The following is a 15075-nucleotide window of genomic DNA, read 5'->3' as shown; positions in this document are numbered from 1 at the left end:
CGAATTTGGCGAATCCAAGAAAACCAAATTTCTGGATCAACAAAATCAAAGATTATCCGTCATTTCTAAATGTAATTATAAAACAAAATTATGTTATACTATACACTTTTCACATTGGAAACCATAAATATCTAAGTAATTATTTTGATATTACTCAGAACTAGATAAGATACATTTGAAAACAAAGATTAAAAATGTCAAAATATTTTTTTATTGCTCAAACTTGTAGCAAAAACCGTTGAAAAAACTGTCTTTCTTTTTTTTTTTTTTTAATAATTCTTGTGAGCTAAGGACAAAAATAAGTTGGTAGAATTTTCTTTGATCTCTCCCGGATTTTCTTTGATATACCTCATAAAATGTTCCCACAATATTAACATTACCCGTGATGATGGAATCTGAACATACTTCAACGGTTAAAATCTATCCATTTTTTAATCTGAAAATTTAAGTCCTCATTCCTACATTTGTTGTATTATAAAAAAATGTAACGGTTGCATTATTCTATATAAAATTTAAAACCACAAAATATTGTATTTATGTGTTATAAGAAAGATATTTTTTTCGTCAATTATAAACATAATTCAATAGATCAGAACATGAATGTCATTTAAGTGAGTCGTAGTGGATCCAAATGTGAGATTGAAGACCATTAACTTATGTGGTGTGGGTTGAGTCAAGTTAGTCTAGTCAACCTGAACCCTACTCGTCTATTCAAGATACAAGTTCGAGAGACACAAATGACTCAATGCTAAAACAAGTCACATCAAAATTGCATCTAATTATTTTATCATTATTTTTTTTTGGCTAAAGAAGAAACTAATTATGCTACCACATCATCGTGAATTTGAATTTCCATTATATGTTCTCCTAAAAAGCCTCAACCTAAGATTAAGATCAAAATCTCAATTTTATATAGAAATGTCAATGAAAATAGAAAATTTATATTTAAAAAATCATAAAAATATTTAAACTAACAAATAAGTTTTCATCTTTTTAAATGAGTGAAATTATTATTATTAATATTATATCTATAGTTTTTTTGTTGATTTTTTTTATAATGATAAATTTTTTAGATGTCGTAGAAATGTCAATTCACATCGATTTGAACTTATAGATACATATACACGTCGATAGAAATGTTAACGTGTCAACTTTAATTAGCTAAAAAAATATTCTTACTTTGGACTTGTTGGACTTTTCTTAATCTTCAAAATGCAATTCAATTTAGCTTTAAATCGTCTAATTTCGGTGATAAAAGTTTCATTATCCTAACAAAATAACATTATAGTATATATTTAAACAAGAATTAAAAGGTACCTCTCGAAAATAATAATTCTTTTTTCTTTCCCTGTTAAGGTTACATCTATTAAGGACTCTAGTATTACCTATGTATAGTAACCTCTCTAAGTATGAACATAACTTTCTAAAAAAGAAAATATGTCTTTTTCATACCACTAAAAACATAAAAAAAGAAAAATATCAAAGCAAGCATAGTTCAACGGTAATTAATAGATATTTTTTAGGGTGTACACGGATTGGGTTGGGTTGAAGGGGTTTTTTGAACCAACCCGAATTTTCAGGTTGTTTGGTTTAGTGACCCGATAAAATTCTAATGAAAGAGAAATACGAAAATGATCCAAGAATGAGAGGTGTTGGGCAAGATGTGAAACAAAAAAAATGTGAGTTTTGGTTCGATTGCTTCTTTTTTTTAACTATATTGCAAAAGAAAAAAATCACTCAAGAATGGGAGGTGTTGGACAAGAATGGGAGGGACGGTGGTGGACAGCATGCGACGACGATGGTAGATCGGACAACCGCGATGGGAGACGGACAGCAGCAATGGGAAACGAACGGGAACAGCAAACGGCGGAAATAAATCATAAGTGTGAGAGATGGTGAGATCGAGATTGAGAGACAAGATTGGGAGAGGCTGAGAGGGGTGAGAATGAGATCGAGATTTGAGAAGAGAAAAAGAGACTAGAGAGTGATTGAGAACCTGGAGATGGAGGTCGTGAGATCGAGATTGAGAGGTAGAGCTTAAGAGGTGGCGCACCCACACCCGGTTCGGTTCGGGTTGAACCGACTATTTTGTTATTAAAATCGAGAACCGAACCGAATTGGTCGGTTCTTAAAATTTTTAACCCAGTCCAAATCGAAAATTTATCTAACCCAACCCAACCCTTACGGTTCGGGCTGGGTTACTCGGGTTCTTCGGATGATCGGGTTTTTTGAACACCTCTAATATCTTCATGTAGAAATTGTGATTTCGAATCCCACCTCACATGTTACGCTAAAAAACAAAGCATACAAAAAAAAATCTACATGTATAAATGTAATCATATTATTAATAATATAGAAAGAGCCACGTACTCAATGGTTTAGATCAATTGGGACATTAAAAAAATTGTGTGGAAGCCATTGACTTGATGAATCATTGGTTGTAAATTTGAAATTTGGTATATACCAAAAGATGCCCCCAGGGGCAATTCTGGTATTTTGGCTGTTTCACTTATAAAAACAGCCCCTTTATTTTCATCCCACCATTAAAGCAGGCTTCTCTTCTCCACCAGTGTCTATCATTTTCCCAGGAAAATCAGGTTCTCTCTAAACTTTTTAACTTTTAGAATCTCTCCAATCTTTTAAGAGTTAATAAAATTTATAACTATATTACTATGTTTTCTGTCGTACAATATGAGAATACGAACTTACAATCTTTTAATCCAAAATAAATACTTAAACCAGTTAAACTATGTTCCGGTGAGCATATATAGTGTTATTTGCCTATTTATAGAATTTTTTAACTCTATTTCTATTCCTCGGTAGCTCTATCATTACTCATTAATCATAATAATTTTATTTTTTAGTTTTTTTTCATGAAAAAGAAACCATTTTCTAACTTTTAAAAACCAGTTTTAAATTTTTAGGCAAAGTTACATAATACAAAACTATTTTTAGACTAAAAAATAAGCTTAACATGATGATAAACTGATCAGTTCATCATGATCAAGTAATTAGTTTCTTTCTTTCATGTTGGAAACCGTTATTATGGAAGATTTTGGTCTATTTTTCATTTATCTTCATTATAATTAGGCCATTAATCAAATTTTATTATTCTACATAAATTTTAAAATTCAAAATGTTTATGGAAACTAATTTTTCTAGTTTTCTTTTTTTTCAACAACTTGTTGAAGTTATTTTGATGTGTTTGTTTTATTGTATATATAGCATTTGAATACTTTTTTTTAAATATGAAATTGGTTCAAGATGTTTACCTCATAAAATAAATTAAAAATTCTAATTAATGTTCATGTCCAATCCATCATTCAAACTTGACAAAAATATCACTATCTTTGCGTCCATTCAAAATATTTAAAATACACTAAATTTCTCTCTCAATCATATTTTTTTAAAAGAAAATGGGTTTGAATAAATATTATTGTTACTAGTATGTGTTAAGAAGCTGCATGAAGCGAACTTAAAAAATAAATTAAAAAAAAAAACTGATAATCACTAATAAAATAGTTTCAAAAAATTCAGAACTGAAAACAATTTATACTAAAAAATTCAGACTTTGAAAGTTTAAAATTCTAACTCCAAAATAGCAAGTTTAGAACTCAGAAATCTGCTATTCTCTGAAAGTTCAAAAATATTGTCCAAATAGATTGACTAAAATAGAATTTTGACTTTAATTTTTTTTAATACATCTTTTATTTTATATTAAAATTTAAAATTTTAACAACTTTCATGCACTTTTAAAGCTTTTGGGACTTGTCATAAATAGTGCAGTTGTTAGACTCTCAGGACAAATTAAGTTTTTATACTCGAGAAATTCTTCACAAAATTTTGTGAGGATTAAGTTCCTTTTGTCTCGTTTATTTTGTCATTTTAAATTTATTTATCAATTAAATATTAATTTAAAATATATAATTAATTACTTAATCTCTATAATAATTGTATTCTTTTAGTATATCTTCTTTTAAAAAAAATGAAGCGAGATGTGGAACAGAGAATGGAGACGAAGAACGTATTCTCCATCTCCGTCTCCATTTAGGTGATGAGAAAAATATCCGCATCGTACGGAAATCTAAACGAGGATTTGTTCCCCACAGGCTTCGTTCCCTGGGAAAAAATGGATATCCCCACGGCAAATTACATATTTTGCACTAAAAAAAATTGAGGAAAATATCCTATTTTAAAATATAATTTAAATATTATTTTTATAAAGTAAATAATAGAAACCCTGATGAAAAAAAAAAAAAAATTGTTCGGTGGTCCATCACTTCATCCATAGGTTTCATGATTGACAGCTTTTTCTTTAAACAGCAACCTTAAGAAAAGTCAAATGAGTTTATTATGTTTTTTAAAAAATTGAAATTGAAATTAGAATTTTATTTTTATTTCTTGATTTTCTTATCAAATTTATTTGTCAGAATTATTATTGAGTCATTCATAAAAAATAATGTAAACAAAAATTCGAAAGTTTAATCTCCTACTCCTAGAACTCGAAAAAGAAATTAGAGGTTAGTTTTCTTGGTTTTGAAAATTACTCTCTTCCTCAAAAGCATGTTTTATAATATTTTTATTTTTATTTTCGAAATTATACCTATTTTAGTAACAAATTTTGTTATATTGTGATTTAAAAAATTATTTAAAATTCATGCAAAATTTTAAAAACTAAAAAATATATGTGTTTAAAATATGTTTTTTTTAATAAAATTAAATAAATAATCTAACTAAAAAATATGCTTAAGTGATTTTAACAGATTTAAACTAATAATAATAATAATAATAATAATAATAATAATAATAAAACGCTATTATCAAGTTTTCAAACATGTTTATTAAAAAGATAATAGATTTCATCGAGGGAGACACAAAGTGAAAGAAAGAATATCCCTTTTGTCGTAATTGAAATATATATATAAAATTACACCCTCTTCCTATGGGTTGATGGAGGTATTAGATAGGTGGATCCCCTAGAAATTTAAGAAGTTGACAATCAATTCAAATTTCTTGACTTTACTTCAACGAATTAAAGTATATATGTCCAACCAAAAGTCGTGAGTTTGAATTTCCGCCTTCAACATATTGTATTAAAAAAATCTAGAGGGGTAACCGGTTGAAGTCGGCGGAATGAATCAATACCAAGTAGTTTAATGATAATAAGTACTAAAAATGACAACTTTTTAAGATTAACATAGATTTTCTTAATTTCGATCAACGTACTTTCAAGTTTAGTTCATTTTAACTCACGTGCTTTTGTTAGATATCTTATAAATGATTATATTTATCTTATCTTGAGTTTTTGTATTTATTAGTGGTTTAATTAATCATGTTTAAAATAGTATCAAAATAGGGAGTCTTGTGTTCAAGCTCTGTATAGTCATTTCTTCCCTATTTATAATTTGGTTAGATATCATACAAATGATTAGATTTACTCTAACGCCAACAAGTGAGGGGAAGCGTTAGATATCCAATAAACTTAAGCTTTTTGGTTCATTAGTGTTAACATGTACTTAGTCTTGTGTTCGAACACTTGCATCGTTGGACAAATTTAAGCTACCAATGAACCAAAAAGCTTAAATTAATGGGTTGAATAAATTTAATTCAAATATTGATATCTTAACGACTTTTAATATTTTGGTTTTAGTTCTACTTTTAAAATGTTACATTTTGGTGAGAGATAAAAAATGAATCAAAGCTGTCACATCCATCAAAATAGTGTTTTAACCATAATTAGACAACAAGACAGATAAAATAAATCAAAACGAAGATGGTTAAATGGTAATTGACATATATTCCGATTTATGAGTTTAATCCCCAACTCATGTTCTACCCATAACAGATGAAATAAACTTCATTTCAAGTAGATTTTTTAAGTGACAAAAAAAAAAGTTAGTCAACAAGATTTGATTCTTTTTTAGATATAAAAATAAATAAATAAAGTTTTAACCTTTTTCCTTCTGGTAAAATGAGCAGAAAAAAAAGGGGGATTTCCAAATATATCGGAGAAGAAAAGAAAATGAGTCAACTCGGAGTACTGAGTGCACTCGACATCGCGAAAACCCAATGGTACCATTTCACGGCGATCATCATCGCCGGAATGGGGTTCTTCACCGACGCCTACGATCTCTTCTGCATCTCCATCGTCACCAAACTCCTCGGCCGTATCTATTACCACGTCGAGGATTCCCCCAGGCCCGGCTCCCTCCCTCCCAACATCGCCGCCGCCGTCAACGGCGTCGCCCTCTGCGGCACCCTCGCCGGCCAGCTCTTCTTCGGCTGGCTCGGCGACAAGCTCGGCCGGAAAAAGGTGTACGGCATCACCCTCATTCTCATGGTCATCTGCTCCCTCGCCTCCGGCCTCTCCTTCGGCGACTCCCCAAAAGGCGTCATCGCCACTCTCTGCTTCTTCCGCTTCTGGCTTGGCTTCGGCATCGGCGGCGACTACCCTCTCTCCGCCACCATCATGTCGGAGTACGCCAATAAGAAGACCCGCGGGGCCTTCATCGCCGCCGTCTTCGCGATGCAGGGCTTCGGAATCCTCGCCGGAGGGATTGTTTCGCTGATCGTCTCCGCCGCGTTCAACAACAGATTCCCGGCTCCGCCGTATTCCGAAAGTCGCTCCGGTTCCACCGTGCCGGAGGCTGACTACGTCTGGCGAATCGTTTTGATGTTCGGCGCAATCCCGGCCGCGATGACGTATTACTGGCGGATGAAAATGCCGGAGACGGCCAGGTACACAGCGCTCGTCGCGAGGAACGCAAAGCAAGCTGCGGCCGACATGTCGAAAGTCCTCCAGGTACTGTTCTATACCCATTTTAATTAATTTATTAATTTTTGGATAAAATCCATTTTTGTTTTTATTTGGTCTGAGTTTAAAAATTATCATATCTTTTGTCCTTACAAATTTAATTTAGTTTCAAATTTGTTCTTAAGATTAAAAAAATCTTAATTTTTAATTCTTAAGATTAAAAATTAAAAAAAAATGATATGTTTGATATACGAAATTTGAATTTAATTTTTAATTGGTTTTAATTAACCTCTCATTCGAGTTGAAGAGTAATTTTTTTTTTTTTTGAAATAGAGTTAACGAGTAATTGACTTAACAAAATGAGAATAATGAAGGGTAGTAAAAATTTTGCGAATGCATATTTTTTAAATCAGTTGACAAGTCTAGTTAACCTATATCGACGGTTACATTATCATTTAGCTAGAAAATTTAACTTTAAGAACCAATTAAAAATGAAACTCAAACTTAACTAGCATGGAAGTTACAGGTACTCAAATTATAGGATAGTTTTTTAAATTTAGAGACGCAAAGTTCAAACTATAAAAAATGAAAATTTTATCCAAAGATTTTTAATCTTAAATTAGTGAGTTGATGTTTCCTTAATTTCTCTTAATTTTAATTTTTAACAGGTCCAGCTCGAGGCAGAAGAAGAGAAAGTGGAGAAAATCGCGACCCAATCAAGCCATGGATTCGGTTTATTCTCAACGGAGTTCGCCCGACGCCATGGGGCCCACCTAGTGGGGACCACGACCACGTGGTTTCTCCTGGACATCGCCTTCTACAGCCAGAACCTGTTCCAGAAGGACATTTTCACGGCGATCGAGTGGCTGCCGCCGCCGCCCACCATGAGCGCCCTCGAGGAATGCTTCAAGATCGCCCGCGCCCAGACTCTGATCGCCCTCTGCGGCACCGTCCCCGGCTACTGGTTCACCGTCGCCTTCATCGACTACATCGGCAGATTCCTCATCCAGCTGATGGGATTCCTCATGATGACCGTCTTCATGTTCGCCCTCGCTTTCCCCTACTATCACTGGAAGGAGAAGCCCCACCGGATCGGCTTCGTCGTCATGTACTCCCTCACCTTCTTCTTCGCCAACTTCGGCCCCAACTCCACCACCTTCATCGTGCCGGCGGAGATTTTCCCGGCCAGGCTCAGGTCCACCTGCCATGGAATATCGGCGGCGTCCGGCAAGGCGGGGGCGATAGTGGGGGCGTTCGGGTTCTTGTACGCGGCGCAGAGCAAGGATCCGAACTTGACGGATCCGGGTTACCCGACGGGGATTGGGGTGAAGAATTCGTTGATTGTTCTCGGGTGTGTGAATTTCTTGGGGGCGCTGTTCACTCTGCTGGTGCCGGAGCCGAAAGGGAAGTCGCTGGAGGAGCTCAGTGGGGAGAATGAAGGTGACGACAATGCCGGAGGGCTGCAGGTCAACAGGACGATGCCTGTCTCTGTCTGAATCTGGGGACTCTAAATCTGTACGTACATACAGTACCAACTTACATGCAACAATCACCTAGTAATATAATATTTCAAGAATCAAGACTTAGATATTTGAATCTACGAATTTTACAAATTTCATTCTGGAGCTTCTACGATACATGGGATGAGATTCATCTACATGGGTCACTAATTCTCAGTTACGGTGACTAAACTCAGCTCCTAAAAGTAACACAGACAAATTTGAATGATATATGCTTCAATAGCGATACAGTCGAGAAACTCGAGAGGCTGACTGCAGAGATTTGGACACAAATTGCAAAAAGAGTTGTATACACTTTTATGCATTACGAGTGTATTTGTTTATATGTACAGATAGATGGGAGAAGGCATCTAAACTAGGTAACTTGGAGATGGAAAAGTGTACCAAATGTCAGGTGCGAACATGCCAACAATCGGTGTCTAGTTGTGGTAGAACTAGCGTCGTTTAGTAGAGATTTGAAACCATTATCATCCAGCGGCTCCTGCATAAATTTGACATAAAACATGCATTGTCAGAACACATAAGAGACGTTGAAACCCAAGAGTAAAATCAGGTTTGAGAATTCAGAATGTATGCACAAGATATAATCATGAGAGTTTAGAATGCCCACGGCATCAAAATGCGGCGGACGCAATGGTTCTGATGTCAATTTATAACCATAAGCTAATTCTGTAAAGCTACTGAAGTAATTGAAAACTCACTCACTATCCTTGATTGAACCCTCCATCAGAATTTTCTTCAGATGACTGTGGCTGCCCTTTTGATGAGGAACAAAACTGTGGAACAGAAAAAGAAGTTCTGCTGGTGGTTGGGGTTGGTTTCTTAGATGATGAAGATTCGGCAGTAGAACGTAAATCTTCGTCCGATTTCGAGGTCCCAGCTTCACTGGGTATGTTCTTGTTGTGGTGAAATTCCCCTCTCTCTTCCAGGGCTTTGGACCGCTTTCTACTCAACGGATTGTTAACCTTTGAATTTTGAATTGTGGGCACCTTCTGATCATTAGAAGAATTAGTTGCACAAGTTTTTGCTACTGACACAACATTTGTAGTAGGCAAGCGTTGAATCCCATCGGCATTATCCATAACAACTTCATTTGTACCATTTGAGTTCGCCCCAACAGCTGCCTCGATTTCCCGCATTTTGACTATGGCTTCTGTCAATCGTTCAACAGCCAAATCTAACTCGACTACTGGTCTTGGATAGTTTAAACCTAACTCAACTCCCGAAGCTTGTAAGACAGTTTGAGGTGCATCCCAAGGGTGATGTATCCACTCGGTCGGCATTCGTGCAAGCTCAGGCAGCCAATGCCTAATATATTCTCCGTCAGGATCAAATTTGGAACCTTGAATCTGGTTTCAAGAATGAACAATTAGCACGACGAGATAAAGAAGTAGAGGCTGCAATGTTATCTGACTTACTAGCAGTCATCAAGTTGACTTTCATCATCCTTAAAACAGTAATACAACAACAGCGCTAAATTCAACAATTCTTGATAGTCATACAATGAGGCATCACAATATGGTTTTGTATCCAAAATTACTGTAATATGCCAATCAATATTCTTCTTCTTCTTCCTTTTAATTATAAAAAAGAAACTGAATTATATTATCAATACAATGTAAAAGACGTACAGGAGTATGAGGAAACATAAAGAACAAGATGACTATAGCAGGCATTCGACATTTACAGAATGGAGCTGCAGTTACAACAGTATAAAAAGACATCAAATCCAAAGCCAGTGCCCAATCAATGAAGCAAAATTTTGAATTTTTGGACTGGAACAATAATCTGATGACACAGTTCGACAAACTCATACCAACTTCCTCCTGAATTTGAGATCAGAGATTGGCACCTAGACTGTCATTTAGTCATCCCAACGAGATAAAAACAATAAAAATGAGGTAATTCTTTGGAATCCTCAAACAAAGTAGGCAGAAACAAATGGTGTGTGTTAACATGTGGTAGGGAAGCAATATATCAAGAAATTAAACACATTTTGGTTTTAGATACATTAATGTAGATGCCGCTTAAATGTTGATACATGTATGAATAGGTTCATAGACCTAGAGTCATTAATTAACTCAAATGTGAGAGAAATTGTAAACCAAGTTAGTATTTTAGGAAGGATTTCGATACGAGCAATTTCATCTTATCTCAAATATTTATCGTGTTTGATTTTTCTTCTTTAAGTATCCACCGCATTCTTCAAACATTAAGTAATGTTTATAGGAAATGAATAATTCATGTTTTCTTTTGAATATCATCTTCCCAGAAGACTGTTGAATAGCTCCATAGCCGACAATTAAAATTTAATCTTTAAGACATTTAAGTTCATAAAGGTACGTATGATCTGTGTGGTCTACTATTAATGTTTTTAACTCAAAGAAGCTAAAAATATACCTGTGGATCATCCAATCTCTCAAGTTCATGGCCGTCTGGCAAACTCCCAGAAATATATTGCCAACCAAGGATATCACTTTCCAAATCTGCATCTAAAAGAGTGTCCCAGAAATACTTCATTCCCCATTTCCATGGAAGAAGCAAAACTTTAACTGCGAAGGACGAAACTATCACTCTTATTCTGTTATGTATCCATCCACTTGCCCAAAGCTCTCTCATTCCTGCATCAACCAGTGGGTAACCAGTTCGACCCTGCCTCCAAGCCTTAAAGTTATCCTGGCTGGCATGCCAAGGAAAGAACTTCAGGCTGCTCAGTAATGATCTCTCATGGGTGAATGGAAAGTTAAAGCATATATAACGGGAATATTCTCTAAACCCAATAGCCCGGAGAAACAGATTCGTGCTTTGTTCCCCCACGGAGTTTCCCTCTCTTGCCCACAATATTTGTTTCATTCTCACTTTTTGGAAAATATTGCATACACTTACTTCACCAAAATGTAGGTATGGGGACAGTAGAGATGTGGAGCTACCAATTAGCTGTTGCCTATTTTTGGCATATTCTAGCAGATGATTTTCTACAAATTCAGCCAGAGCCTTGTCAGCATTGCTCCAGCCTGGAGACCAAGCTCTTGCTAATAATGCATTGCTAGATTTCTCAGATTCATCTTCAAGACCTAGTTCCTCAATGGAATAATTATCCACCGTTCCTGTCAATGTTAAAACAGGGGAAAAGCTCTTAAGACAATGCACTAAGTTTTCTTAGTTCATAGTAAGCTCCTGTACAGAATAAATATTCAGAAGCTACGATGACTATTCTGCTGATTGATGATTTTAAAATTTTGTTAAAGTAGCAATGCAGCTTCTTACTACTTATCTTCCAAAAGTGACAAATTTAAATTCTAGAAGCATCAGAGAAGGTGTTATCGAGGAACAGTTCAGTTATTAGATTACATATTTCCTGTCAGAAATGTACCTGCAGCCTGCCGTAGTTTCCATGGAGGGAGAGTTGAAACAAATTCCTTTTGCAAAAGTAGACATTTATCCCAATATTCCTTGAAGATTGTAAAAGCATTCCCACTTTCATCACATACATCCCATGGCTCATAAAGAAGATCAGCATTGTAGCTATGCACAGAAATTCCGAGTTCTACTAGTTTTTCTTTAATATCATGGTCTCGGACAAGTGAATTGGGATCTGAGACAAAAAAAAAAAACCAACTGTTAGTAGAATGACCTTGATCTTCCCCTATCTTGACACAGTCACCCCGCTAAACATAAAGATGACAAAAATTCCTTTAAAACTATTTTTTGGCCCAACGTCAAGGAATAAAGTTAAAGATATTCATTTACTAGGTTTCATTTTATTGCTAATGAATGAATCCTCCTTTTGTAGTGGAGGAATTTGTGGAATGAGATAATTAAGTTCCAACAGGGGTGCCTCTCCACCAGTTAAATGGAGATAATTAAGTATCATGACTTGTGTATTTTATACAATATCTACCTTGAATTGATGGTGATTTATGTTGTGTCCATACTCAATGACAGCGTCCCTACAAATTTGAACAAAGTATCAGCTTTCCATTTCTTGCTTGATGTGAAAAAAAATAATACTTCACAAATTGTATGGTTATGTTAAAATACTGGCTTCTTTTGTTTTGTTTTGTTTCTTTTTAATTTGTACCATCCAAAATTTCTGCAATTTTCTATGAATTCTGTTCTGCTTATTTAAGAGGACTGTGATTTCCAATTAACCTTTTCGTGGCCAATTTCCATAATCTAACGTGTGTTGTGAAGCCAATAACTGACTTCATGGCAATCATATTATGTATACTTCGAGATATCTCTTTTCTCCATATTATTCCCCTAGCTTCCAACTAGGTAGAAATGAAGTTATCAATCCGCACCAAGTTTGCTAAGATTTGCTACTAGAAATTTACTGGATCTTTTTAACGTCGTGGAAAAAGTATATATTTTGTTCACCAACGTAAAGCAACATGCACAAGATATCCCAGAGTAGCATCATAACGATCCACTATAAAACTACAACTCAATCAGCTGCAACTCTTAACTAGGAACATGAGCATGCCAGCACATTACAATTTAGTGACGATTCCAGCACACAGAATTCCCAAGAGCTAAATGATACACATAATGAAATAAATAAGTGCATTAGGAGTGTCATATTTGAAAATACCATCAAATTGCAAGCAAAAATAAAAAATAAAAACTAGAAATGAAACGTGCATACCGTAGAGAGAGTTAAATGCTACTTTTGTTGCCCCAGTAGCATTGATACACTCCAGAAGAGAGAAAATAGTACTCCGAGTTTTCATTAGCACAAGATCAGCGCCAAGGGATTTCAATGACTGCTTTAAATGGGCAAGGGATTGCTTCAACCACCACCTCGATACCCGACCAGGATAGAATTGTCCCTCCTCTTTAGGACACCATATGTACACAGGATATACAAAACCATCCCTAGCAGCGGCAGTCAAAGCAGGATTGTCCTCAATCCTGAGGTCTCTCCGAAACCATACTATGGTCTTGTTGCTACCCATATTTGGGGATTCAGAACTTCCAGCATCCATTACAGTATCAAAAAGGTTAAAAACCTTCTCAACATCTCAGAAATTGAAAGCCCTGTGAGGAACACGGATGATTTCACATGGCCCCCAGTTGCTGTCAATCGATATCATAACAACTAATCAGAGATGACTCAAATCATATCACAGATCAAAAAAACATCACATAAGGAGCAGACAATTCAACCTTTGATTTTGGCAAAATCAGTTGGAAAGTACTCTTATATCTAAACAGAACAACATAGAAATTGCACAGTCAAAGAAAAACAGGAACTGCAAAATCCCAGTAGAGAAATAAGCAGTAAACCATCTGGAAACAGAAAAAAGACCATCACTAGCGCAGATTATTGGGTTGACCAGTCTCAAATTAGCACAGTCTTAACAGCTCAAACCAATCATGAGCTCAATTTACAACCAGAAGTCGTTAAAAAGAGAGAGAGGAGAAATAAATGTACTAAAATGATAGCAAATACAGAGCAGCTTGAAGAATAAAGTAGATCTGAGACAAACCTATCTGACTTCACAACAACCTTCAAAAAAGAACATCATTCGCTAAAACCAGAAAACACTAACAAGAAATCATTCCGCAAGCTGATTTCTTTCAAGGCTTTCGAAATACTCAGTTCTAGATAGACTAGAACGATTTCAACAAGATATCGGAAACCCACTTAGCCCTACCTACCAGAAAACAAAAAGGGGTTGAAATTTCAGAGTTCTTAATACTTGAGCCAGAAAAAGAACAAATAATTAATGATACACATAAACAGGAAGAAAGAAAAGATTTTCAAATACACTCACGTACGATGGTATTCGCCTAATTCGAAGTAAACAGTTAGGCTGAGGTTAATTAAGTGAATCACCAAAATGTCTACACGTGAGTTACTCGAAGGATCCAATTTGCTGAAAGATCACATGGACTGCTGACGGTGACGGTGTTAGCAGGCACTTCTTGTCGCCGTATTGATTGTGAGCCCACTGGCAAAGAGATAAGGCTTGCCCCAAGCATGTGCCCCCCTCTTCAGTCAAAAAAGGACTCACGTTTGAATTTCCATGGCCTATTTGGGAAAGATTAAGCAGTTCCTTCAAGCGTGGGCATCTCCAATTTTCAACAGTTGATGCAAATAGAAATGAGAATAATATAACAAACAGTAAAAACTTGCCAGTTTCGAGCTAGAGATTCTAGTTTTTACTAAAAATTTGACAAGGGGAGCTTGTATTGGCAGTTGAAAAGTTAGTAAAAAGCCTAGTTTCCCAAACCTGTCTGAAATTTTTTGACAGCGCTCTGCAGGATCTTCTTATTTAATCAAATTAAATAGTTCATTCAGTCAGACAATTGCTTAACAATTCCCACGTGCAAATGAACAAGAGTGGGGTGTGGTGGTGGTGTCTGTTGATGAACTTTTAAGACTCTGATGGAAAGCTGAAACAATGTGGGGCATTAGAAAACACCAACAATCGCCAAACACGCACTTCAAACTACATTTTAAACCTAGAAAACAATATCTAGCATCGCGATTCGGCTTAAACTCAGATTATATAAATAAATAAAATACCGATTTAAACTTGACTTCTTAGAGATAAATTCAAATGATACCTGCCAAATTTGGGCGTCTGAATGTACTCGAGAAATAGTTTATCGAGACTCCAATGGCGGCGAGAACTTGATTCTCAATCAAGATGAGGCCGATTCCAATATGAATTAGGTCCCCAATACTCCAATTACAAACTCAATCCCTTCCAAAATGGCAAGAATTTCAGAAGAATTGGCGCTAAAAGGGAGGCGAATAGTCTTCGATTAAGTCTGCAACAATGGCTCCTA

The 15075-nt window shown here is 35.5% G+C and overlaps 2 protein-coding genes across 9 annotated transcripts; one reads left to right on the top strand and one right to left on the bottom strand.

The window, feature by feature from the left end:
- Positions 1 to 2508: 2508 nt before the first annotated feature.
- LOC111009590 (low affinity inorganic phosphate transporter 1) lies at positions 2509 to 8372 on the top strand. Its single transcript, XM_022282719.2, has 3 exons — positions 2509 to 2597; positions 5980 to 6802; positions 7423 to 8372. Exons 2-3 carry the CDS (start codon positions 6023 to 6025, stop codon positions 8248 to 8250), a joined length of 1608 nt encoding a protein of 535 aa, XP_022138411.1. The 5' UTR covers positions 2509 to 2597; positions 5980 to 6022; the 3' UTR covers positions 8251 to 8372.
- On the bottom strand, positions 7325 to 14049 carry CRY2 (cryptochrome 2). Of its 8 annotated transcripts, none has more exons than XR_002601236.2 (7): positions 13767 to 14007; positions 12923 to 13353; positions 11648 to 11869; positions 10675 to 11381; positions 8976 to 9623; positions 8659 to 8755; positions 7325 to 8307 (listed from the first exon to the last, which is right to left on the bottom strand). XR_002601236.2 is itself a non-coding variant. In XM_088126809.1 (7 exons), exons 3-6 carry the CDS (start codon positions 13260 to 13262, stop codon positions 8979 to 8981), a joined length of 1914 nt encoding a protein of 637 aa, XP_087982935.1. In that variant the 5' UTR covers positions 13263 to 13353; positions 13444 to 13566; positions 13767 to 14007; the 3' UTR covers positions 8536 to 8755; positions 8976 to 8978. The 8 variants fall into 8 exon arrangements, 4 of the variants coding, with proteins under 4 accessions (XP_087982935.1, XP_022138409.1, XP_022138406.1 ...); XR_002601237.2 differs by having other exon boundaries at positions 7325 to 8267; XR_015792378.1 differs by having other exon boundaries at positions 8980 to 9623.
- Positions 14050 to 15075: the final 1026 nt, after the last annotated feature.

Source organism: Momordica charantia (genome assembly GCF_013281855.1).
Source record: "Momordica charantia cultivar OHB3-1 chromosome 7 unlocalized genomic scaffold, Mcharantia_2.0 BLBB01000007.1, whole genome shotgun sequence".
NCBI lineage: Eukaryota > Viridiplantae > Streptophyta > Magnoliopsida > Cucurbitales > Cucurbitaceae > Momordica > Momordica charantia.
Note: the sequence above shows the minus strand (reverse complement) of the source record. Positions and strands in the feature narration are given on the sequence as shown.